Here is a 26,399-nt window from a genome sequence, read left to right on the forward strand (position 1 = left end):
AAGCTTTTGGAAGGGGTGAGGTCACAAGCAAAAATGGAAAATGGCAGTGGTGGGAAGGGGTTAACTCGTTTAAAGATGACTAGAATTAGGGCTATCATTTGCAGTAGAGTGCGACCCTCCCTGCCCCCTACCCCATAAACATAAGGCACATGGACTATTACAGCTAATGATGGTACCTTTAATATAGTCCACCAGCCTGGCCAGCAGAGTTTCCCGTTCTAGAATTAGCCGCTTCCTTATACTTGGTCTTTTCACCAGTTCTTTGTGTCTCTGAAAAGCTTGTAGTAGCTGGAACAGAAGAGTAGTCCACGGTAAATAGCAATACACATGCAAGGATCAAAACCGTGTTCAAATGCTAATACACTGAATGCTATAGACTTCTAACAGCTGGAATAATTCCCCGAATATATCTCTAAAGCAAAGCTCATCCGTTCCCAACTATATTGGCATATATTGATGATGCATCTGCCTCTTTGAATTCAATGCCCTGACATATCAGACTCTTTCCTATTCTCCAGGTTCCCAAACGTAACCTAAAAAACACCTTTTTCAGACAAGCTCAGGGCTCGTTCACATCTGCGGCCCGGCACTCCGTACTTAGGTTTCCGTTTCCTGCCTAAAACACAGGCAGGAGACGGAAACCTGCAGGAGTCTCTCTCACCCATTCATTTGAATGGGTGAGAGAGATGTCCGGCTGTGCGCGGCGGTGAGCATTTTATGCTCTCCGCCGCGAAACCGGGTTTTATAATCCGGACACAGAGTCGGACATGCAGTACTCTGTGTCCGGATAAAAAAATCCGGTTTCGCGGCGGAGAGCCTAAAACGCTCACCGCCGTGCACGGCCGGACCCGGTCTATGGTTTCCGTCTTCTGGCATGCAGAAGACGGAAACCATAGAACGGAGACCCCAAACGCAGGTGTGAACCCAGCGTTACAATCTCCTGTACCCTAATGTACACTACCGCCATACACTGTATGTAGTCATGGGACTGCTGTACTTATACCCCATCACCTATTTCACATGTGCAGGACCCCTGAAGTGTATGGTGGACAATAACAACAATAATACTCCAGGACAACCTCTTTAAAAGTGTTTACAGAGAGAATAGGGAATAAGCAACACACAATAAAGAAAAGTCCACAGCTCTGCTTATCCCAATCTATTGCATCCAGTAACCGCTCTGTGTGCCCGAAAAAACATCCTCCGGTAAAGATCCAAAAAGGCACAAAATCACAATGAAAAGCTATTCAGCACACCAGAGCAAAATGTCTTCATTTTCTTAAAAATTTAATTTTTATTATGGAACAATAAAACATAAAAACTTTCCTTATTATAGCACCAGAAAAACAGGTAAGTGAAAAACAAAATCAAAAAAACTTACGGCATATGTGTGTACGACATAAGAGCTAGCCAATAGGGAATAAGGGTAAAATCAATGGGGTCTGACCGCTGGGAGCCTGAGAGATCAGGAAAATGGACACCCAAAAGTCCCCCTGCATCCTCATTATGATAGGGTTTCCAGAGATTGTGGTCCCGGAAGCTCCATAGAAGTGAATGGAGTGCCATTTGGGCAATCGCATGGGGCTTCATTCACATAGAGGATGCCGGGGGACATTCCTTCCCCCATTCTCATAATCGCTAGGGATTCCAATGGTTGGACAGCCAGGTGATCTGACACTTGTCCCCAATTCTGTGGATAGGAGATACATATCTGTAACTAAAATAACACGTCACTGCTTCATCCTTTGTGTCGTTTGGTTCCTGTACCAACCTGTTGTGGACTGTCTTGTATATCAGAGAAATAAGATTTCAGCTTGCTTGCTATTTTCTCCTCCGCTGGCTCGATTATTCTTTCATACTGTGAAACCGCGGCTCTCCATAAAGGCTGGAAGACATTGATATCAATAGGATTATCTTTAGTGACAATAGGTTGTTTTGATACCCAGACCCCAGTAGTAGAAATCCCAAATACCTCTGTATACGGGTTGTAGTGCACTGGGTTTAATCCAGCAAAGGGTTCAAATAATTTTTTAGGTCGCTGGGCGTGATCTTCACCAGAGGGCAGGAAGTACGCCAACTTCTCATGCATCATCCTTATTGTCAAGACCTGCGGGGATCAGAACACACTGGTTTATTGGTCCCCCAAAAATACACAAAGAATCGAGGGGCAGTGAAGACAACACATTATATATAAGAAACATCTAAAGATTCCCTCTCCTGGTCCATTAGTAATGTAGATGATGGTAATTTTCTTACTTATGCCTCTCCTGACTGTACTCGTCCATAGCTCTGTACTGTCAGAGGGGGCATTCCTTACCGACCAGCAATGACGCTAAGTTGTGAGGAACATCCCTCCCCTGACTGTACTCGTCCATACCCCTGTACTTGAGAGGGGGGAAGGCGTTTCTCACAGTTTAGCGTCATGGATGGGCAGTAAGGCTATGGACTAGTACTGTCAGGGTGGGCGTTCCTCACAGTGGTTATATCTAAAGCCAGGGGGCACATAAAAGAAAAGCCGACAGTGCGCTGAATTCAGCGCACTCTTGGTTTTCTAGCAGTTTATAAAACCACATGTGCCCGAGGACATGAATGGTCCTCTTAAAAGAAGTAGTCCCCGCAAGATAAATCCTTTCCATACACTCTAAAATAACATGCAGGGAGGTTGCCTCTTCAAAACCGACACCAGGAGAGCAGCTCCTTACATCAGGAGGGGCAGGCAGCCGTCACTGACAGCTAGACTCCCATACAAGAAGGTAGGGATGGTTGGTTATACAATAATTGGGGAGACAAAGGTGGTAAACAACACTCAATGACGCGGTCTGTACAGCTATCGAGGTCACCACGCTGTGACTCCCCCTGCACCGGGCAGTCATGATCTGGATCCTAGAGGTCCAAGCACAAGAGTTTTCCTCTTATAACAGAGACTAATATATCAATCCCACTTACAGGGGAAATAAACATAAAAAAAAAAAAAAAAAAAAAAAAAAAAAAGAAGCATTGAAATGCCATTTTCACAGATTAGAAAGGTTTTTACCCCAAATCATTCTGAATGTTGTGTATATCTTGTGATAGTTGCCACAGCCCATTGTAGCACTACTGTGGATACCTCATACCTCTTCCAGACGTCTGCCAAGGTTCTGAAGAGATTCAGGAAGATATTTCTCATTTTTCCAAGGATGAGGAGTGTATCGCTTCCAAAGTTGGCCAGTCAGGTGTCCACAGGCAGCGGTCCACTGCTCACACACTGTAATACCGGCTCTAAGGCCCTCCTTCACTGCAGGAAATGGGTCCGTCCATAGATTCATCTCCCCCAGGTTCTTCTGAACACATCGCCCCAGTGCATTGCCTAGAGTACACAGAAGAGACGTTGTCTACATGGATAGAATACTGCAGAAAAATGTAGATACAAATGCAGTAAAATAAAATATATTACATAATAGGTTTCCAGACGTATTAAAGTGGCTGATGTCAAGGTGGGGGAGGTGTCTGCCATGTGATCAGCTAGCTTGATCTGAATAAAATTTCTGAATTTAAAAATCCTGAAGAAAATAGCAAATGTATATTTACCTGGTGTTTAGGCCTCCTAAACCAGAAGTATGCCTATATGTTGCTGGGGTTTACAGTACCAAACTTGTCCATTGCGGTGTTCGGCATATTGTGAGTCCTGGACGCACCTCCAAGTGTAAGGCTGGGGAGTCTGCATCTATTCTGCAAGCTAGATATACCCTCCTCAACTTCAAGGAGCCGCCCAGAGGAGTCCAGGACTCATCTAAAGCAAATGAATACCTCAAGAACTGCTGAACACTGTGATGGGGTACTTGGGTCTTCTTAACCTCAGCAGCATAAGGACATGTTGCTGGTTGAGTTGCAGTTGACAACTGTTTTAAAGAGGACCATTCATGGTTTGGGGCACAGGCAGTTCTATACACTACTGGAAAGCCGATAGTGCACTGAATTCAGCGCACTGTCGGCTTTCCCGATCTGTGTCCCGGGTAAAGCACTATCGGACCCGATACCGTAGCTCTTCACAGTCAGAAGGGCGTTCCTGACAGTCAGTCAGGAACGTCCTTCTTCACAGCAGCGCCTATCGCGCTGTACAGTGTGAGCGGGGAGGAACGCTCCCTCCCCCCCTGATAATATTCGTCCATGGACAGGCACTGTGAGCAGAGGGAGGGGGAGTTTCTCCCCGCTCACACAGCACAGCACTATTGGCGCTGCTGTGGAGAAGGACGTACCTGACAGACTGTCAGGAACGCCTTTCTGACTGTAAAGAGCTACGGTACCGGGACTGATGGCTCTTTACCCGGGGCACAGATCGGGAAAGCCGACAGTGTGCTGAATTCAGCGCACTGTCGGCTTTCCAGCAGAATATAGGACTGCCTGTGCCCCAAATCATGAAAGGTCCTCTTTAAAGGAAACCTATCTGGTTCTTTAAAAGTGACAACCTATACTTAGGATAGGTTATCAATATTATATTATTGTTGGTCTGACTGAACTATTTGAAATACTGTGTCCCTTTCATTGTTCACCAGGCATAGCGTCGTATATTTAGCAGTGCGTGTGTCTGGTATTACAGGTCAGGCTCATTCACTTGAATGAGACTAAACTGCAATACCATTCCATCGCTGCAAAATGTAAGGAGAAATGTATGGGTTGTGACACTTGCCAGACCGCTGTGGCTCCTTTAAACAGCTGATCTACAAGGGTTCTGGTCATCAGACCCCCGACTGACAAACGTCACCTAGTTATGATTTACGTATAATAGGATTATTATTATTATTATTGTTCATTGATATAGCACCATTAATTCCATGGTGCTTTACATTTGGGGGTTTACATATAATACACAAAATGTACAGGTAGATATAATACTAACAGTGACCGACTGGCACAGTGGGGTAGAGGGCCCTGCCCGCGAGGGCTTACAATCTATGGGGGAAGGGGGAGAGACAGAAGGAGAGGGTCATGGTTTAAAACGCTATAAAATAGACTACAATGCTAAAAAGAAGCCATGATTTTAATATACATATCAGCAGGAAAGCGCAGCACATTTCCTCAAAGAAGCCCTGAAGAATTCACCATGCGTGTAACGATATTCCACCATAAATGTACAGTATGTCCCCCTGACCCATCCTACCAATGATCTCCAGCAAATGCTTCATGCGTCGCTCAGGATAAGGCTCGTGCTCCGTCTGCCTCCACACATCGTCCACCGTTTCCCTGGTAGTTTCCACGAGTTCCACGACTTCAGCCAAAGGCAGGGTGTCAAGGCCGGTGTAATACTAAAAATGTGCCAGAAACATTACAATGGTGCAGACAATCGCTATCACACTACATCAAGAGTCCATATTGTAAGCAAACTGAAGAAACATTACATTATTTCATTGAACCAGTCAAAATTGAATTCACTCTGAACAAAAGGATGGGATCTATCTACGCTGTATGGTATGTTAAAGGGGTTACCACATGATGGCCTATCCTAATAGGCTATGAATATTAGATCTAACACCCAGAACCCCACAGATCACCTGTACTAAGACAGCGTAGCTCTCAATAGTGTACATACTGTGAGCCTCACTGCCCACCCGCCATACAAACTGTAGGGGAAGTGTAGGTACTGCAGCGTTTGAAGTCTATGGGGCAGCGCTATAGTACCAACATTCACCACTACGTTTGTATGGCAAGTGAGCAGTAAACATTACCGAGAGCTGAGCTCTCTCAGCACAGGGGATCTGTGGGAGTCCCACACATCTTATATTGATCATGTGACAAGTTATATGGAAGAACATGTGCTCACCTTTTCAATGGCTTGAAACAAACCTAGGAAATGAGCCGCTCGCTCTCGAACACCAGGTTTGCTCCGACTTTCTGCAATCTCAGCCCAAAACTGAACTTCATCACAAGGAGTGAGAATTCCTGCAAAATAAAATGCAATATTCATTTATAAAATATGCTGACTATATCAGATTAATGTCAGAGGGAATCTGTCACAAGGTATGGGGGCCCTAAACCAGCAGCATGTCATTACACTGCTAGAGTTTACATCTCCAAACTAGATGACCCCAATTCCATCCGTAAGCGCAAATGGCGGAAATTTGTCAGTATTATTCTGCTGGAGAGGAACCACGAAGCTTCTCCGGCAGCTCCCAATGCATGCACAGTAGAGATGAGCGAATAGTATTTGATTGAATACTCGTATTGGTCGAATACCATTGAATTCAATTCAAAAACCTCCTCGTGCTCCTCGTCCTGCTACTTCCCGAACTTGGAGGATCCAATGTGTCGAACTTTGGTTTCCATGAAAACCGGAACAACATTCCCGTTTTTTTCCCATAGACTATAATGGTATTCGATATTCGATCAAATACTACTTGCTCATCTCTAATGCACAGCGAACAGCGGAAATGAAGGAGAGTGCCATGCAATGTTCAGTATACAGAGATAGAATTAAGGGGGCGTTCACACTACCGTCGGTGTCCGACATGTAGTGTCCGCTCCTAGTGTCCGCTCAAAATCTGTCACGGACACTAGGAGCGGACACTAGCTGTGTCCGTGACACCTGTCATTCACTTGAATGGGCATCGGGTGCGTTCTTTTGCACTCCGTGCCCGTCCTTCCCTGCATGCAGGGTTCTTCTGTCCGCTTGAGAAGTCGGACATCTTCTCTTGCGGACAGGGAAGGACGGGCACGGAGTGCAAAAGAACGCACCCGATGCCCATTCAAGTGAATGACAGGTGTCACGGACACAGCTAGTGTCCACTCCTAGTGTCCGTGACAGATTTTGAGCGGACACTAGGAGCGGACACTACATGTCGGACACCGACAGTAGTGTGAACGCTCCCTAACAGATTTTTTTTCGGGAAGCTCAACATAGTTATACACAGTTATACCTCCACTAGCCAGGGTGCCAGGCATTACATAACACTCACCCTAATACTGTGTAGGGTCTCCTGCTCCTGCCAAAATAGATCTGACCCATCAAGACATACAGTCCACAACACTTCTGAAGCCAAGCATTAGTGTCCAACAAACATGAGGTCTTGGGTAGCCCCTTAAATAAGCTTTCGGCATTCGTGGTTACGACCAAGTCATTGATTCTCGAGTTGCCCCTGCTGTCCAATTTTGGACCACTTTTGGTAGGTATTAACCACTGCATACTGGGAACACCTCGCAAGGGCTGCCATTTTGGAGTGCTATGACCCAGTCATCTAGCCAACACAATTTAGTTCACATCCTTAGATCTATTCTGATGGATTCTATATAGTCTATCCCTATACTAATATACTGTATACAACCTACCTTGCAAGTCATCTTCTGCTCCAGTCTTAGAGCTCCCCCTGCTGGTAGAAGTCCTTCGCAGTACACTGCCCAGACCGGCCTCCAAGTCACTCAGCAACGTCTGAAGTTTAGGATCAAACTCCTTACTCCACTTCTCGTCCTTAATATATCAAGAAAACAATGAAGTCAGTATTAACAAGACCAATCAGTCCACATTTCCCGGTTCTTACAATAGTTCATAGAATTTTGGGTAGCAGGATAGGGGAATGTTTACCCCACATAATTCACAGCATTTGTGGGCCTGCAATAGTCAAGGTCCATGGGGGCAATGACACAAACATGAGACCGTATATCATTGCACCTCCTTTTCAGAAGAACTTTTTCCTGTGGGTACAGTGTGAATTGTATCATTACCTGGGTCTGTTTCATTCAGCACATATTAGTGAATGGGATGTGAGCCTGACGGGATCATTAGAATGGGTTTGCAAAATGTCCGCCCGTGAGCGTCTTCTGCCTCTCCGCAGCGAAACCGTTGTTTTTTAACCGGACGCAAAGTCGGACATGCAGGACTTTGCGTCCAGTTAAAAAGAAACGGTTTTGCCGCGGAGACCAGAAGACGCTCACGGGCGGACACTGACTGCTGGGTTTCCGTCCCCTGTCCAAGTTCTCGGGCAGAAGATGGAAACCCACAAAGCGGAGATCGGGTGCAGGGGTGAACCCGCCCTGATTCACCTCATTACAGAGAAACCCATAAATACTAGAATGGAGTGCTAAGCCTTCTGGTTGTGCTCAATACTTATGTCGACATGGCTGATGGAAAGAGCCGAGCACTGTACATCCCCTTGTAGCCCCCACTGCTTCTCTAATGATGGTCACCACTCCTGCTCTGGGAACGTGATGATGATTTATCACCAAAGTCCTAGGGGTCAGGGGTGGCGGAGGAGAGTGGCAATGGAGATCAAAAAGTGCCCACCACAGTTACCACCACGATGGCAGTTCTAAATAAAAAGCAGGTGACCACTGCGCTGCTAAGCCCGACGCCATATTCACTGGAAAGGGGGGAAAGAGGGGACAATCCATCCAGCAATTAAAGGGATCCTATCATTGGGTACCCTTTTTTTCTGACTAACACATAGGAATAGCCGTAAGTAAGGCTATGCTTCTCCTACCTTTAGATATCTTCTCTGTGCCGCCATTCGGTAGAAATCTGGATTTTCTTCGGTATGCAAATGAGTTCTCTCGCCGCACTAGAGGCATCCTCAAAGCTGCAAGAGAACTCTCCTGCACCTCCTCCTCCATCTTCTTCCTGTGTCTTCTTCCATCCTAGGTTTAAATCTTTTAGGCCTCAGACAGAGCTGACTGCGCATGCCCGGGCCACAAGAAGATGGCTGCTTACAGCAGCTTACTGTGCAAGTGGCCACAAGAAAATGGCCGCTTACAGCAGCTTACTGTGTAAGCGTCCATTTTCTTGTGGCCCAGGCATGTGCAGTCGGCTCTGCCCAAGGCCTAGAAGATTCAAGCCCAGGACGGAAGAAGACGCGCGGAGAGGCCGGTCCAGAAGATGAAGGCGGCACTGGAGAGTTCTCTTGCAGCATTGGGGACACCTCCAGTGCTGTTTGAGCATTGGGGACCGCCCACAGTGCTGCGAGAGAACTCATTTGCATACCGAAGAAAACTCTGATTTCTACGGAACGGTGGCGCGGAGAAGACATCTGAAGGTAGGAGAAGAATAGCCTTTCTTAAGGCTATTCCTATGGCCTAAAAAAACAAACTAATAAATAGATACACAAAGGTATGTGTGCACTCAGTCAATTAACAAAACACGATTTTAGGGGAATTTTTATGCACACTAAAATATAACTTTTAATAGTGATCGTTAAAAGTCCCAAAGTAACAAAATAACACAGTTAAACGTTCCTCACGTAGTGTGTGGCCATGTGGCCGCTGTGCTGTTTCAGACACCAAAAGAGGGTTCCCCCTAGCTAGGTACAAGGGAAAAACTCTCAATAGTATGGTGTTCTGTTCGCATCCCACCCACTTATAGTCACTACCACCCAATATTCCACTATAGCTGCGTACTAATGGTGTATATATTTACCACTAAGTATCCACCTAGTATACAGAGTAACAGTTCTCTGACAAACACACCACCAAGTATTCACAATTGCATGCAGCAAATAGCTAGGGAGGGGAGTGACATTACTAATCTCCGTTTGGGCTATTCAAGGGCATTGGGATATAGGCTATTAGACACAAGCTGGAACCCACATGCTTAGACACACACACAAACTTTTTTAAAATAAGAGCGAGATATATGTAGTTCCTGACGCGTTTCAGCTGACCAATTCACAGTGCCAGCATCATCAGAGGCTCACAAACATACAGTTTTTAGAACGTGCTGTAGATACAGCGCTATTACGAGCTTTTTTGACTGCTCGGTCGGTCATAGTTTCTGACTAGCTATTTGCTGCATGCAATTGTGAATACTTGGTGGTGTGTTTGTCAGAGAACTGTTACTCTGTATACTAGGTGGATACTTAGTGGTAAATATATACACCATTAGTACGCAGCTATAGTGGAATATTGGGTGGTAGTGACTATAAGTGGGTGGGATGCGAACAGAACACCATACTATTGAGAGTTTTTCCCTTGTACCTAGCTAGGGGGAACCCTCTTTTGGTATCTGAAACAGCACAGCGGCCACATAGCCACACACTACGTGAGGAACGTTTAACTGTGTTATTTTGTTACTTTGGGACTTTTAACGATCACTATTAAAAGTTATATTTTAGTGTGCATAAAAATTCCCCTAAAATCGTGTTTTGTTTATTCCTATGGCCTAGTCAGAAAAAAAGGGTATCCAATGATAGGATCCCTTTAACAAATTCCTGTGTACAACCCTGCTGTATACCCTGTTGCCCCCAAGAGTCCATGAAGGTGAGAAATTGGGGGTGGGCTAGTCAAATCCACTGGAATTTAAGCTACAGCCCAAAGCGTTCCTTAAACTGTAGCTATGAATCGGCCATCATTAGATTCTTCTTGGCTTTATGTCAGTAATATACCGTGAAGTTATCACCATGCTGATATATTACACCGAAAACCCAATCCAGACAACCAAGCAGTCACCACTTACCTTCAATAACAAAGGTGCAAATATCTGCCTGAGCGCCTGGTACAGAGTACTGATAGGAGAGTCCAACATGGAGGACACCAGGACGTTTTCATGGAGATTCTCCTCTGTGATGACCACTGGTTGGATTTTAAAGAACACAAGAACCTTCTCCTTGGTATCACCAGGTTCAACCTACAAGAATACAAGTCTTTTGTTAAGGGTACCATCTCTTTAACCCCTTCCTGCCCCATGTTGTGAGTATATGGCATGACAGTAACGCACTCACACACCAGGAGATACATTTACAGAATAGATATGGCGCTGGATCAGCAGCATAAGGCCAAGATCTTAGTGGTAGTCTCCTCCTTGTATGTTATACATCTGACCGACCCTCTCCTCTTATACGTCCTGTATATAATATCAGTCAGTGCGGACCCTCTCCTCCTATACGTCCTGTATATAATATCAGTCAGTGCGGACCCTCTCCTCCTATACGTTCTGTATATAATATCAGTCAGTGCGGACCCTCTCCTCCTATACGTCCTGTATATAATATCAGTCAGTGCGGACCCTCTCCTCCTATACGTCCTGTATATAATATCAGCCAGTGCGGACCCTCTCCTCTTATACGTCCTGTATATAATATCAGTCAGTGCAGACCCTCTGCTCCTATACGCCCTGTATATAATATCAGTCAGTGCGGACTCTCTCCTCTTATACGTCCTGTATATAATATCAGTCAGTGCGGACCCTCTCCTCCTATACGCCCTGTATATAATATCAGTCAGTGCGGACCCTCTCCTCCTATACGTCCTGTATATAATATCAGTCAGTGCGGACCCTCTCCTCTTATACGTCCTGTATATAATATCAGCCAGTGCGGACCCTCTCCTCTTATACGTCCTGTATATAATATCAGTCAGTGCGGACCCTCTCCTCCTATACGTCCTGTATATAATATCAGTCAGTGCGGACCCTCTCCTCCTATACGTTCTGTATATAATATCAGTCAGTGCGGACCCTCTCCTCCTATACGTCCTGTATATAATATCAGTCAGTGCGGACCCTCTCCTCCTATACGTCCTGTATATAATATCAGTCAGTGCGGACCCTCTCCTCCTATACGTCCTGTATATAATATCAGTCAGTGCGGACCCTCTCCTCTTATACGTCCTGTATATAATATCAGTCAGTGCGGACCCTCTCCTCTTATACGTCCTGTATATAATATCAGTCAGTGCGGACCCTCTCCTCCTATACGTCCTGTATATAATATCAGTCAGTGCGGACCCTCTCCTCTTATACGTCCTGTATATAATATCAGTCAGTGCAGACCCTCTGCTCCTATACGTCCTGTATATAATATCAGTCAGTGCGGACCCTCTCCTCCTATACGTCCTGTATATAATATCAGTCAGTGCGGACCCTCTCCTCTTATACGTCCTGTATATAATATCAGTCAGTGCAGACCCTCTGCTCCTATACGTCCTGTATATAATATCAGTCAGTGCGGACCCTCTCCTCTTATACGTCCTGTATATAATATCAGTCAGTGCGGACCCTCTCCTCCTATACGTCCTGTATATAATATCAGTCAGTGCAGACCCTCTGCTCCTATACGCCCTGTATATAATATCAGTCAGTGCAGACCCTCTCCTCCTATACGTCCTGTATATAATATCAGTCAGTGCAGACCCTCTGCTCCTATACGCCTTGTATATAATATCAGTCAGTGCAGACCCTCTGCTCCTATACGCCCTGTATATAATATCAGTCAGTGCAGACCCTCTCCTCTTATACGTCCTGTATATAATATCAGTCAGTGCAGACCCTCTCCTCCTATACGCCCTGTATATAATATCAGTCAGTGCAGACCCTCTCCTCTTATACGTCCTGTATATAATATCAGTCAGTGCGGACCCTCTCCTCCTATACGTCCTATACCTAGTCAGGACCCTCACCCCCCCCATGGGTCATTCCATATCAAGTGATCCAAATAGGAATATTTTTTTTACCTGACGTCTTTAGATTTTTTTTATTTTTATTTTTTATGAAGTACAACTTAAGTTAATTACAAATAAAAAGTTTTGAATTTTTTTCTTCATCAGTTAATTTTTTATAGAATTCTAAAGTTTTGAAAAAGTGTGAATTTTGGCCTGGTATGGCTTTACATTTTTAACATATCTTGGGCTAGAATTAAGATAAATAGGTGGGAGAGGCATCATTTTTCTCAGAGCGGTATCGGCTTTCATTTGATATGTCACAAGACGATGTTTCTTTATATTTTGTTTTGGAGAAATCAAATTCAAAATTTTGATGCGCAATTGTGAAAAAAACGTATGTTTTAAAATTGTGAAAAAATGCATTTGTGTTACTTGTGTTCTTGGTTATATTTGTACAGGTTTTCAACTTGGGACCAAATTGGGATCAATTTTTTTTTAAGCCTTGAATCATCTGATTTTATGTTTGTGTGAGCGTCTTCCTTTTTTCTTTTCAAATTATAACTTGCTGAATTCAACATTTATATGCAACAATAAAAAAACAAATACTGTAAGTGCCAGAACAAGTACATCTTAGGGCTCGTTCACATCTGCGTTGCCCTCTCCATTGTGCAGGTTTCCGTTTCCTGCATAAAACAGAGCAGGATACGGAAACCTGCAGGAGTCTCTCACCCATTCATTTGAATGGGTGAGAGAGATGTCCGGCCGTGAGCGGCAGTGACCGTTTTATGCTCTCCGCCGCGAAACCGGGTTTTATAATCCGGACACAGAGTCGGACATGCAGTACTCTGTGTCCGGATTAAAAAATTCGGTTTCGCGGCGGAGAACATAAAACGCTCACCGCCGCTCACGGCCGGACCCGGTCTGTGCTTTGCGTTTTCTGGCATGCAGAAGACGGAAAGCACAGAACGGAGACCCTGAACGCAGGTGTCTCAGAACGCATCATCAGAACACGACTTGTTCAGCATTTTCAACCTGAATGCATTGAACAAACCGAAAGAAAAAAGCTGCTCATATCCTCAAGTGCGATTTTCTAAATAGTCTCATCCTAATTATATGTTAACAAGAGTACAAGAACCAATATTTATAACACCTATTTCTACATGTAACAATTGTTTTTTATTATATCACTAAACATGTAATTTATTAAGAAAAATAGTCCAGTAGATAAATCCTCATTCTATAAAATATGAACTAATCAAACAATTAATAGGACGTATTTAAACTACTGGCCTTTTATCATCAATTTGTCCTTTCTAGTGAGTGAAATGTAATCTTGTCCATAAGCGCTTACTAGCAATGGCCATTTCCTTTTGTGTCACAGAGTATGTCCGGCCTGTCATGGTGTTCGGCTCCACCTGAGTTAATATCTGATTTTTGTTGACTTGTAAAATGTCTGGTTTTCTTGGATACACAAAGGATGGTGCTGGACCAGAAGGAGTAAAGTCAATTTTATGTCTTCCTTTTCACAATCTTTGGAGAGTACAGTAGCCTGCCACCAGCGCCGATCATATTCACAGGTCACATAACCAGTTATGTCATCCATTGCCAATCTTGTGCCACCTTCTACCACTTCATGGACTTCACTGTCATTGCTGAATGAAAAAATCCTTGTTTTTATTTCTGTTTCACTATATGGAATGAAAGTGTGGTATTGCTGAGTCCCTTGGATGGGTTCTGCTTCCTGTAACCGATGTTTTAACAAACTCTCCTTCAGATCAGAAGAACAGATCTGAATTCAAGATTTTCGGAATAACACTAATAGTTATATTTTAAAATATTATCCCATCGCGATCCCAACTTGAATTTTGGTACAGATGTGGCTAAGGGCATAGCAGGCCCATGTGCATTTTTTTTGGAAATTTTTAAATAAAACGTTTTTTTTCGGAAATGCGTTTTAAAATTTTGCGTTTGCGTTCACATGGGTAAAATATTAACAAAGATACTCTTGTGACATATTTGGTGAAAGCCCGTATAGTTCTGAGTAGAATGGCATTTATTTTGTTTCTCTATCTTTTTTCTAGCCTAAGTTATGAGGAGAAATGTAAAGGCAGGCAACACAGAAATTCGCACTTTTTCTGAACTTTGAAAATTAATTAAAAATCCCAAAAAAAATTTAGAATTTTTTTTTCTTCACATTTTGCATTCTCTAACACACTATTACCAAATAACAAAATCTCAAAAGAATTAAAAATATAGAGGGAAAAATCATTGGTTCACTTGACACGGAATGACCCCCATATATCAGTCAGGGGCCCCTCACCCTCATATATCAGTCAGGGGCCCCTCACCCTCATATATCAGTCAGGGGCCCCTCACCCTCATATATCAGTCAGGGGCCCCTCACCCCCCATATATCAGTCAGGGGCCCCTCACCCCCATATATCAGTCAGGGGCCCCTCACCCTCATATATCAGTCAGGGGCCCCTCACCCCCCATATATCAGTCAGGGGCCCCTCACCCCCCCATATATCAGTCAGGGGCCCCTCACCCCCCCATATATCAGTCAGGGGCCCCTCACCCTCATATATCAGTCAGGGGCCCCTCACCCCCCCATATATCAGTCAGGGGTCCCTCACCCCCTCATATATCAGTCAGGGGCCCCTCACCCCCCCCATATATCAGTCAGGGGCCCCTCACCCCCCCCATATATCAGTCAGGGGCCCCTCACCCTCATATATCAGTCAGGGGCCCCTCACCCCCCCATATATCAGTCAGGGGCCCCTCACCCCCCCATATATCAGTCAGGGGCCCCTCACCCCCCCATATATCAGTCAGGGGCCCCTCACCCCCCCATATATCAGTCAGGGGCCCCTCACCCCCCCATATATCAGTCAGGGGTCCCTCACCCCCTCATATATCAGTCAGGGGTCCCTCACCCCCTCATATATCAGTCAGGGGCCCCTCACCCCCCCCATATATCAGTCAGGGGCCCCTCACCCTCATATATCAGTCAGGGGCCCCTCACCCCCCCATATATCAGTCAGGGGCCCCTCACCCCCTCATATATCAGTCAGGGGCCCCTCACCCCCCCCCCCCCATATATCAGTCAGGGGCCCCTCACCCCCCCCATATATCAGTCAGGGGCCCCTCACCCTCATATATCAGTCAGGGGCCCCTCACCCCCCCATATATCAGTCAGGGGCCCCTCACCCCCCCCCCCCCATATATCAGTCAGGGGCCCCTCACCCCCCCATATATCAGTCAGGGGCCCCTCACCCTCATATATCAGTCAGGGGCCCCTCACCCCCCATATATCAGTCAGGGGCCCCTCACCCCCCCATATATCAGTCAGGGGCCCCTCACCCCCCCCATATATCAGTCAGGGGCCCCTCACCCCCCCCATATATCAGTCAGGGGCCCCTCACCCCCCCATATATCAGTCAGGGGCCCCTCACCCCCCATATATCAGTCAGGGGCCCCTCACCCCCCCATATATCAGTCAGGGGCCCCTCACCCCCCCATATATCAGTCAGGGGCCCCTCACCCCTCCTACCTTATTAGAGAACAGCACCCGGGCTCCGGCTTTTCTTGCTGACAGGACAAACTCATTGCCATCATCCAGAAAGCGGTCCAGTACCGCACCGTCAGAGAGCGTTTCTCCGTAGGGCAGCCCGAAGTAGTTGTGGCCGGTGCTGAGGATGAAGTCCTTCCTCCGGTCCCCTCCCGCGCCCGCCGGCATCTTTCTCCTGTAATCCAGGTGACCTAACACTTCTACCCGGCCGCAGGAGGTTGTTGAAGAGCGGCTACCATAGCAACGTGAGATCAGACACAACTGCCTCCGCAAACATGGCGGCGACGTCCTGACGTGCGCGTGCACAGACGAGACGCCGGGGACGCGCACAGGACGTCGTCAGAGTCACAGATCTGATTTTTATTGAATCTCCTCCCTCCAATAAGAAATAAAACAAGACCACGTGTGACTCTCTGACTCTGCGCATTGTCTTGTTAAAAATGTTCTGTTTATATCTGTAGCTGGGAAAGTTGGGTAGCGAATATTATCCTGCAGTCTGGTTGTCACCCAGCTTATCCAGGCCAATGCAGATAATTACAGAGTGATACATGGCTTATACCCCTCCAATAGTGTCCCATAAAGAGAGACCTTTCACACTCTAGAATAGCTGGGTGACAACTCTGAGGGTTGTCTGTAATGGCAGCCACAATGGTTGTCAGCCACATTAAAGAAAACAAGTTATCAGGATGGCTATAGTCTTGGGGTTACCAATGTGAGGTCATGTGGCCAACACGACTCTTCCTTCCCCATACCTCCCAACTTTTGAAAAGTAGAAAGAGGGACAAAATGTGTGGCACGCGCAGCCATGGTAAATTTGGCTCCACCCACTTTTATGTTGACTCCGCCCATTCTCATTCATTTTTCACATGCTCTCCCACACAGTATAATCCTCCTACAGTCACCCGTAAATTATATGTCCCCCCTCTATCTCTCACCCAGTTTCATATACACCCTTCATCTGCCCCTAGTTTCATGTCCCCCCCATCTCTGCCCCCAGATTCATGTCCCCTCCATCTCTGTCCCCAGATTCATGTCCCCCCCATCTCTGCCCCCAGATTCATGTCCTCCCATCTCTCTCCCCAGATTCATGTCCCCCATCTCTACCTCCAGATTCATGTCCCCCCCATCTCTGCCCCCAGATTCATGTCCTCCCATCTCTCTCCCCAGATTCATATCCTCCCATCTCTCTCCCCAGATTCATGTCCTCCCATCTCTCTCCCCAGATTCATGTCCTCCCATCTCTCTCCCCAGATTCATGTCCCCCCATCTCTACCTCCAGATTCATGTCCCCTCCATCTCTGCCCCCAGATTCATATCCCCTCCATCTCTACCCCCAGATTCATGTCCCCTCCATCTCTGCCCCAGATTTATGTCCCCTCCATCTCTGCCCCAGATTTATGTCCCCTCCATCTCTGCCCCAGATTTATGTCCCCTCCATCTCTGCCCCCAGATTCATATCCCCTCCATCTCTGCCCCCAGATTCATATCCCCTCCATCTCTACCCCCAGATTCATGTCCCCTCCATCTCTGCCCCAGATTTATGTCCCCTCCATCTCTGCCCCAGATTTATGTCCCCTCCATCTCTGCCCCAGATTTATGTCCCCTCCATCTCTGCCCCCAGATTCATATCCCCTCCATCTCTGCCCCAGTGTCATTTCCCCTCCATCTCTACCCCAGTGTCATTTCCCCTCCATCTCTGCCCCCAGATTCATGTCCCCCATCTCTGCCCCCAGATTTATGTCCCCTCCATCTCTGCCCCCAGATTCATGTCCCCTCCATCTCTTCCCCCAGATTCATATCCCCTCCATCTCTGCCCCAGTGTCATTTCCCCTCCATCTCTGCCCCCAGATTCATGTCCCTCTATCTCTGCCCCCTCCATCTCTGCCCCCAGTGTCATGTCGTCCTCTCCTTCATCTGCCCCCAGTTTCATGTTCCACCTCAATGTGTACACATTACACTTACCTTCTCATCGCTCCCCCGCCGCTCTCTCCGCGCCTCTCTCTCTCGCACACAGTTGTAGACGCGATGTGACGTCATCACATCGCGTCTACACAGCCAGTAGCCCGGAGGACTCAGCAAAGCAAGGAGCTGAACTGTGGCAGCTCCTTGCTTTAGCCGCGTCTCCGGACACAGATCTGAGTTGAAATCGGGACATACCTCCCACCAACCGGGACACGTCACCGGAATCGTGAATGTCCCGCGGAAATCGGGACGGTTGGGAGGTATGCTTCCCACCTCCACTCATGCACTGCTCCTCCATTCCGGCCTTGCAGAGCCGCTACTCAGACACTCTGCCCCCTGCAGGTCTCCTGGAGTTCCACCACTGAAGAATGGACACACGGGGCACCTAGGTTTGCACTGCAGGTCCCACATAAGGATAACACATACAGTTGTGTAGCAGAGTACAGGCCTCCAGGCAGGGGTGCACCGCTAATGAGGCGAGGTGAGGCGGCCACCTCAGGCGGCGCTTTTGGAGGGGCAGCAATTATACTGACTTCTGAACTAGCCCAAGACAGGCCGCTCTAAAAACAAAACTGGGCGGACCTATCCTGGGCTGACTTAGATCTCTGCGTCATGCCTCTTGCGCTGAGACGTAGACGTCTTATGCACGGCCAGATGAAGAAGAAGGGGCGGCAGCTCCAGCTTGGGATCGCAGGTAACTGAGGATACTTTTTTTTTTTTAGTAGGCTGCTACCTGGTGGAGTATCCTCAGCAGGGAATGGTCTATTTTCCTACCTATGCCAAATCTTACTCATAGCTGTCCCCCATTTCCCCTTCTGCTATAGGACGCAGAAGAGGGGAACAGAAGTAGTTGTGAGCAGGCCCGGTCTCACAAACCCCAACAACTACCACTATTATACTCTGGGGGGGTTTTCAGACCTCCAAGTATAACAATCAGAGACTCAGGGGAGATGAAGAAACATAAAAAACAGTGTTACCTCTCCTGGATCCGATGTTACTCCTATCAGGCTTCAGGCCTTTATGGTAATGTCCAAGACATCACGTGGACAGTCCACGTGACGTCTGGGACATTACCATAAAGGTCCAAAGACTGTGCTAGGCGTAACACCGTATCCAGGAGGGGTGAGTTAGTAATAATGTTTATTATGTTTCTTCACCTCCGCTGAGTCTCTGATTATTATAGGATTATATAGGATTTGAAAAGACATAATAGAGTTTGGGTGGGCAACTGTGGGACATAATAAAGGTTGCAGGGGCCACTGTGGGGCATACAGTGGGGCAAAAAAGTATTTAGTCAGTCACCAATAGTGCAAGTTCCACCACTTAAAAAGATGAGAGGCGTCTGTAATTTACATCATAGGTAGACCTCAACTATGAGAGACAAAATTAGAAAACAAATCCAGAAAATCACATTGTCTGATTTTGTAAGAATTTATTTGCAAATTATGGTGGAAAATAAGTATTTGGTCACCTACAAACAATCAAGATTTCTGGCTCTCACAGACCTGTAACTTCTTCTTTACGAGTCTCCTCTTTCCTCCACTCATTACCTGTAGTAATGGCACCTGTTTAAACTTGTTATCAGTATAAAAAGACACCTGTGCACACCCTCAAACAGTCAGATTCCAAACTCCACTATGGTGAAGACCAAAGAGCTGTCAAAGGACACCAGAAACAAAATTGTAGCCCTGCACCAGGCTGGAAAGACTGAATCTGCAATAGGCAACCAGCTTGGATTGAAGAAATCAACTGTGGGAGCAATAATTAGAAAATGGAAGACATACAAGACCACTGATAATCTCCCTCGATCTGGGGCTCCACGCAAAATCTCACCCCGTGGGGTCAAAATGATCACAAGAACGGTGAGCAAAAATCCCAGAACCACGCGGGGGGACCTAGTGAATGAACTGCAGAGAGCTGGGACCAATGTAACAAAGCCTACCATCAGTAACACACTACGCCAGGGACTCAGATCCTGCAGTGCCAGACGTGTCCCACTGCTTAAGCCAGTACATGTCCGGGCCCGTCTGAAGTTTGCTAGAGAGCATTTGGATGATCCAGAAGAGTATTGGGAGAATGTCCTATGGTCTGATGAAACCAAACTGGAACTGTTTGGTAGAAACGCAACTTTTCGTGTTTGGAGGAAAAAGAATACTGAGTTGCATCCATCAAACACCATACCTACTGTAAAGCATGGGGGTGGAAACATCATGCTTTGGGGCTGTTTCTCTGCAAAGGGGCCAGGACGACTGATCCGGGTACATGAAAGAATGAATGGGGCCATGTATCGTGAGATTTTGAGTGCAAACCTCCTTCCATCAGCAAGGGCATTGAAGATGAAACGTGGCTGGGTCTTTCAACATGACAATGATCCAAAGCACACCGCCAGGGCAATGAAGGAGTGGCTTTGTAAGAAGCATTTCAAGGTCCTGGAGTGGCCTAGCCAGTCTCCAGATCTCAACCCTATAGAAAACCTAAAGGAGGGAGTTGAAAGTCCGTGTTGCCAAGCGACAGCCCCAAAACATCACTGCTCTAGAGGAGATCTGCATGGAGGAATGGGCCAACATACCAACAACAGTGTGTGCCAACCTTGTGAAGACTTACAGAAAACGTTTGACCTCTGTCATTGCCAACAAAGGAGATAGAACAAAGTATTGAGATGAAATTTTGTTACTGACCAAATACTTATTTTCCACCATAATTTGTAAATAAATTCTTACAAAATCAGACAATGTGATTTTCTGGATTTGTTTTCTCATTTTGTCTCTCATAGTTGAGGTCTACCTATGATGTAAATTACAGACGCCTCTCATCTTTTTAAGTGGTGGAACTTGCACTATTGGTGACTGACTAAATACTTTTTTGCCCCACTGTAATTGAGGTTGCAGGGGCCACAACCTCTATTATGGCCCAAAGTGGCCTCTGCAACCTCTACTATGCCCCACAGAGGCCCACCCAACCTCTATTATGCCCCATAGCAGCCCCCTGCAACCTCTATTATGCTCCACAGTCTATTGTGCCACTGTGGGATATAATTCCACATGAAAGGGACATTTACAAAAGAGTATATTATATGGGTCGGGTGCGTGGAGAAGTAAGGAGTCAAAGATGTCTGTGTTGCACACTTTACATAGACAAGTCACAGCTGGAAAAAGTCATGCCAGTCCAAAGGGAAGAGACGGAAAATGTGGGCGATTAGTCAGAGATGACTCCTGCACCTGTAAGTCACAAAATGTTAGGTACTGCACTGCATTCACTGTAATGTTACCACTAGCACCCCGCCCCCCCCCCCCCCCCATTCTGGGTATTATTCGGTCCAGGGGAAGGTGGGGGGAGGCACGCCATTCGATCGTCCGCCTGAGGCAGCACAAAGGCAAGGATCACTACTGCTTGCGTCATGACATCACACGCGTCTCTTTCTGTCTTCTATGGCAGTTCCCTGCTCTGTCATAGACTTCACCAGTATTGGTGTTCAGAGCTGCAGTACAGTTGTAGGTGGAGACCTTGATACGAGTCATCAGACCTTAAATCTGATGCTCCAGATCCATGAGCCATTTGGAAAGGGGTTCCTCGACTATTGCCCAATTTGCTCCCCCCCCATTCCTAATGCCTGCTCTGCATATGACTTGCTACCAAAATCGTTGACCCACATTTGTGTCATTGGGATCCTGCTTTGAACAGCATCCTGTCTTATATAAAGTAAATCACTGTTAAACATACATCAAAAAAATCACGGTGTATCTTTCATTTTGTTACAGCACTTTAAGGCTCTGTTATCTGGAGCAGGAGGTTTACATCAGAGTCTTTCAGCTCGTCATTCATTGTGCTCCTCTTCCTCCTCCCCTCTCCATAGACTTCTATAAACTGCAGCCAGTCTTCACTGGTCTGAGTAGTTAACTGATCAGTTTAAGAGGGGGATAGGAAAGGAGCTACATTTTAAGGTGTCTTATATCCATTTGTACTATTCATTTATGAAGCATTGAAGCAGCGTTTAAGACACAATCCCAGACAGAAACTGGAAGAAGTAGAATTACTATTGGTTTTTCAGGACATAGCAGTGACGGCCTATCCCTAGTGTTACAGCATAAAAGTCTATAGGTGTAGAATGAGTGTAGTGTTAATTCAAGTTACACAAGTGTTCACTTAGAGCTCAGACACAAAAATTAAGATTTAAACAGTTTTATTTGAGAATGCATCAACTTTTGTACAATTACATTGTAAGTTAATCACAATCAAGGGCCAGCCCTCGTTGACTCACATACAGACTAACCATTATTTATGTCACCCACATATTCTGTAATACTGTACAGATTATCATCATTTACATCACTCCCTGTCCCCATTAGGGCTCACAATATAAATGTGTAAATACAGTTCGCCCAGGCGGTGAAAATACACAGAGTCCACACCGGGTGTAGGGTCAGTGAAATCGCCATCTCTCTAGACCTTCAAGTCATGGCAGAGTCCAAACTGCATCAGCACCTCATGGGGGTCCATTCTAATGAATACAATGTCATAATTGTATGTCCTTCCCCAAGTTTTTCAGTAACATCTTTCACCCTTGGATAGGAAGCTGCCAGTACTTTCAGAACAATTTAGTAACAGGTCAGTTCTTTTTGGCAATGTTTGCTAATAAAACTGTATTGACATTATTACAATTCATTCATGGTATATTAATGCAGAGAGTCTAATATGCACCTCTGTACAGATTACCATCATTCATATTATTACCTGTCCCTGTTAGGGCTCACAATCTAAACTTAGAAATACAGTTCGCCCATGCGGTGCTAGTGCATAGAGTCCTCACCGGGTCTAGAGTCAGGGAAATCACCATTCCTCTAGACCTTCAGGTCGTGGAAGAGTCCAAACTGCATCAAGCACCTCAGGGAGCCCATTCTAATGGAGACAATGTCCTCCACCCGATTCCAAAACATCGAGGGACCACTCAAAGAAAGGGACAGTCGAACCGAAGCACACAGACGGTCGTCTTCATCCTGTATTTTTATCTATTCACATTACAATTTATGTGAATTTGTTTAACCTGTAAGAAAAAAAATACCTACCTGACATCACACTTCTATTGTCACCTGTATTTTACATTGCAAACCTCCACCAACCTTCTAGAGGGCTCTTTCATAGTTTCTTATTCATGCTATTGTCAATAACAAGTGATAAAGGACTCGAGCGCTTCAGATGAGTGCCGCTGTAGCAGTCACCAAATTTCTGATTCCCTTCTTGGTTTCATCTGCCATATTACTGACAACACTGTTGGGGTCTGTGTTTGGTCTCATTGTCCTTCAATATAAAAGGCTCCTGAGAAACGCTCTCAAATCCTCTATAATACCCAAATACCCAGAAAACGCAAAGTCCACATATTATGTTTACAGGAAACCCACTTTCTTGGGTCAAAAACCAATGCCCATAACTTGAGCAGAAGACTGGAGTACACATTCCAATTACATACCCTACTACCGCAAGTGACCACAGCCAATATACTGTAGGTAATACCTTCCTCTCCGAACAGACACCTGTCCCATGAAGTCCTTATTGTGGTCAGGTTATCTTCTCCTATATGTAGTGTCCTCCTGATAACCAGCCATGATGTCCTTATTGTGGTCAGGTTATCTTCTCATACAATGTAGTGTCCTCCTGATAACCAGCCATGATGTCCTTATTGTGGTCGGGTTATCTTCTCCTATATGTAGTGTCCTCCTGATAACCAGCCATGATGTTCTTATTGTGGTCGGGTTATCTTCTCATACAATGTAGTATCCTCCTGATAACCAGCCATGATGTCCTTATTGTGTCCGGGTTATCTTCCCATACATGTAGTGTCCTCCTGATAACCAGCCATGATGTCCTTATTGTGGTCAGGTTATCTTCTCATACATGTAGTGTCCTCCTGATAACCAGCCATGATGTCCTTATTATGGTCAGGTTATCTTCTCATACATGTAGTGTCCTCCTGATAACCAGCCATGATGTCCTTATTGTGGTCAGGTTATCTTCTCATACATGTAGTGTCCTCCTGATAACCAGCCATGATGTCCTTATTGTGGTCAGGTTATCTTCTCATACATGTAGTGTCCTCCTGATAACCAGCCATGATGTCCTTATTGGTGTCGGGTTATCTTCTCATACATGTAATGTCCCTGCCAGATATCCTGTCCACAATAAGGATATAATAATTGGGTTTCTGCCAGTACCAGAGCATAGTTCCTGCATTCATGGCCAAATTGATTGGTAATAGACCAAACCAACAGACTGTCACCATCCCTGTACGGTTGTACAACTCTTCCCTGAAGAGGACAGTGAAGCAGAGGTGTACTACACTTGCTTAAATGAAGAACTGCCCAGATGGCAGGAGAACCAGAGATCAGTCCTGTGAGACTCATCTAAGTAAATAAAAAGGTATTTTTTTTATTGCAGACACAGAGTTTGAATAGGACTGTGGAACAATAAACTACTGATCCAAAATGAGCTGTGGACAGTTTGGTGTTCCATCAGACCTGACAGGTTCCCTTTGAAGATGACTGGGAACCATATCATCGGGGTCAGTTCAGCTGTAATGTTTACATGAGTGCTATGGCCTATTCATTGCTCGCCCAGCACTGTATAGTCGCTGTGCTGGGAATTGTAGCTCACCGTAATTCACATAAATGGGACTGAGCTGCAAACAGGGCATGTGACCAACGCATATGGCATCACCAGTCTGTGAAGTGGAAGTGGAGCCCAGTCAAGCATTGTGATTGCTTCATTCATCTGATTGGTGATGGTGCCTGGTGTTGTACACCCACTGATCTGATATTGATGACATACCCTTAGGATAGGCCATCAATATCATAGTCCTTGTAAACCTCTTTAAGGGCTCGTTCACATCTGTGCCGGCACTCCGTACTTCAGGTTTCCGTTTCCTGCATAAAACAGAGCAGGAGACGGAAACCTGCAGGAGACTTTCATTTGAATGGGTGAGAAAGCTGTCCGGCCGTGAGCGGCGGTGAGCGTTTTAGGCTCTCCGCCGCGAAACCGGGTTTTATAATCCGGACACAGAGTCGGACATGTAGTACTCTGTGTCTGGATAAAAAAAAACTGGTTTCGCGGCGGATAGCATAAAACACTTACCGCCGCTCACGGCCGGACCCGGTCTGTGGTTTCCGTCTTCTGGCATGCAGAAGACGGAAACCATAGAACGGAGTCCCTGAATGCAGGTGTGAACCTAGCGTAACAGACCTCTCAATTGTCTTGGATTCAGTGGGACTGTCCCAGATAACAGGTCCTGTCCCAGTCAGCAGGCGGTATGTCCTGACTTCAACTCATCTGCGCTCAGTGGAAGCAGATGAATTCAATACAAAGGTGACGCACCTGGCCCCTGCTGCTCGTTCCTGGTGTCTTGGGAGCAGTAGGCGCATGTAGTGACATCAATTACATCACACCTGCTATACCCTGAAGCCTTCAAGAGCAGAGACAGAAGGGGAATTGGGTAAGGAAGGGACTATATATCCTGTGGAGGTGCCAGGAAAAGACTATATATACTGTAGGGTGGTACTGTATTAAACTGTGAGGGCAACTGGAGGGGGACATTATAATGTGTGGGCATACAGTGTCAGGCAACTAAATAACTCCAAGAAACTCACCGTGTACCAATCCCTACAAAGAGACTACACCATGGCCACCTACCTGGAGAGAATACGCCACCCCAAACACAGACAGACCCTGAGCCAGTACAGACTGAGATAGAGATAGAGACGGGGCGACACAGGCAGACGTACAAGCCACGGGAGAACAGACTGTGCCAGCACTGTGACCAGGGGGCCCTAGAAGACGAGACCCACTTCCTGCTACACTGTACCAAATACTCAGCTGTGAGGGCCGTCTACTACCAAAGACTCTCTGCCCACATCCCAGACTTCATATCTGCAGACGAGAAGAGGAAACTCTACATCCTACTGGGAGTGGAAGAGGCCACTGTGGAGATTGCTGCCCAATACGTGTCCAGCTGTCACCAAACAAGAGGAAGATAAGACTCCACGGACTGATATACCCCAAACCAACCGCCCCACCCCACCTCCCCATATAGCGGTCACCAAACAAGAGGAAGACGAGACTCCATGGACTGTTATACCCCAAATCAAGCGGCTGCGTCCGTCCATGCCCAGTATTAAGTTGAGTAGTTTATGGACAATCCCTTTAAATAACTAAAAGGGTCTAATATGATGTAACTTTGGTTCAGCAGACCTCTACGGCTTAGGATGTGTCGGCTGTCGTACAGCCCTCAAAATGAAGTCATCTCATAGCCATCTAGAATGAGCTTGTTGTTGTTTCTATATTATTGTGGACATTTCTTTTAATTCTGCTTTAGTCCTATTGAGTGACATCTGGAGGCTACAGAAAGCTTCCTATGTGAGTAGCCTGCAGCCACAGAGCCGCACCATTCCAGTCATACAATGTGAGGCCGCTGGGAGGAGACAGTGCGGTGACCACACTCAGCCCCCGTGCTTCTGTGCGGGCCTGATAGGGCCGGCGCTCTGCGTGA

At 46.2% G+C, this 26,399-nt stretch overlaps 1 protein-coding gene across 2 annotated transcripts in view; it reads right to left on the reverse strand.

Moving 5' to 3' along the window:
• Positions 1-16,167, reverse strand: part of DYNC2H1 (dynein cytoplasmic 2 heavy chain 1) — a 302,024-nt gene extending 285,857 nt beyond the window's left edge. For both annotated transcript variants that reach the window (XM_075266159.1, XM_075266158.1), the window contains exons 1-9: positions 15,887-16,167; positions 10,412-10,582; positions 7,300-7,438; positions 5,798-5,916; positions 5,138-5,282; positions 3,114-3,346; positions 1,973-2,107; positions 1,772-1,885; positions 177-288 (exon numbers count right to left, since the gene is read on the reverse strand). In XM_075266159.1, coding sequence (XP_075122260.1) covers positions 177-288; positions 1,772-1,885; positions 1,973-2,107; positions 3,114-3,346; positions 5,138-5,282; positions 5,798-5,916; positions 7,300-7,438; positions 10,412-10,582; positions 15,887-16,072 — 1,354 coding nt within the window. In that variant the 5' untranslated portion in view covers positions 16,073-16,167. The remainder of the gene's footprint in view (positions 1-176; positions 289-1,771; positions 1,886-1,972; positions 2,108-3,113; positions 3,347-5,137; positions 5,283-5,797; positions 5,917-7,299; positions 7,439-10,411; positions 10,583-15,886) is intronic.
• Between the last annotated feature and the right edge of the window lie 10,232 nt (positions 16,168-26,399).

The sequence above is a fragment of the Leptodactylus fuscus genome, chromosome 2, assembly GCF_031893055.1.
Source record: "Leptodactylus fuscus isolate aLepFus1 chromosome 2, aLepFus1.hap2, whole genome shotgun sequence".
Lineage (NCBI taxonomy): Eukaryota > Metazoa > Chordata > Amphibia > Anura > Leptodactylidae > Leptodactylus > Leptodactylus fuscus.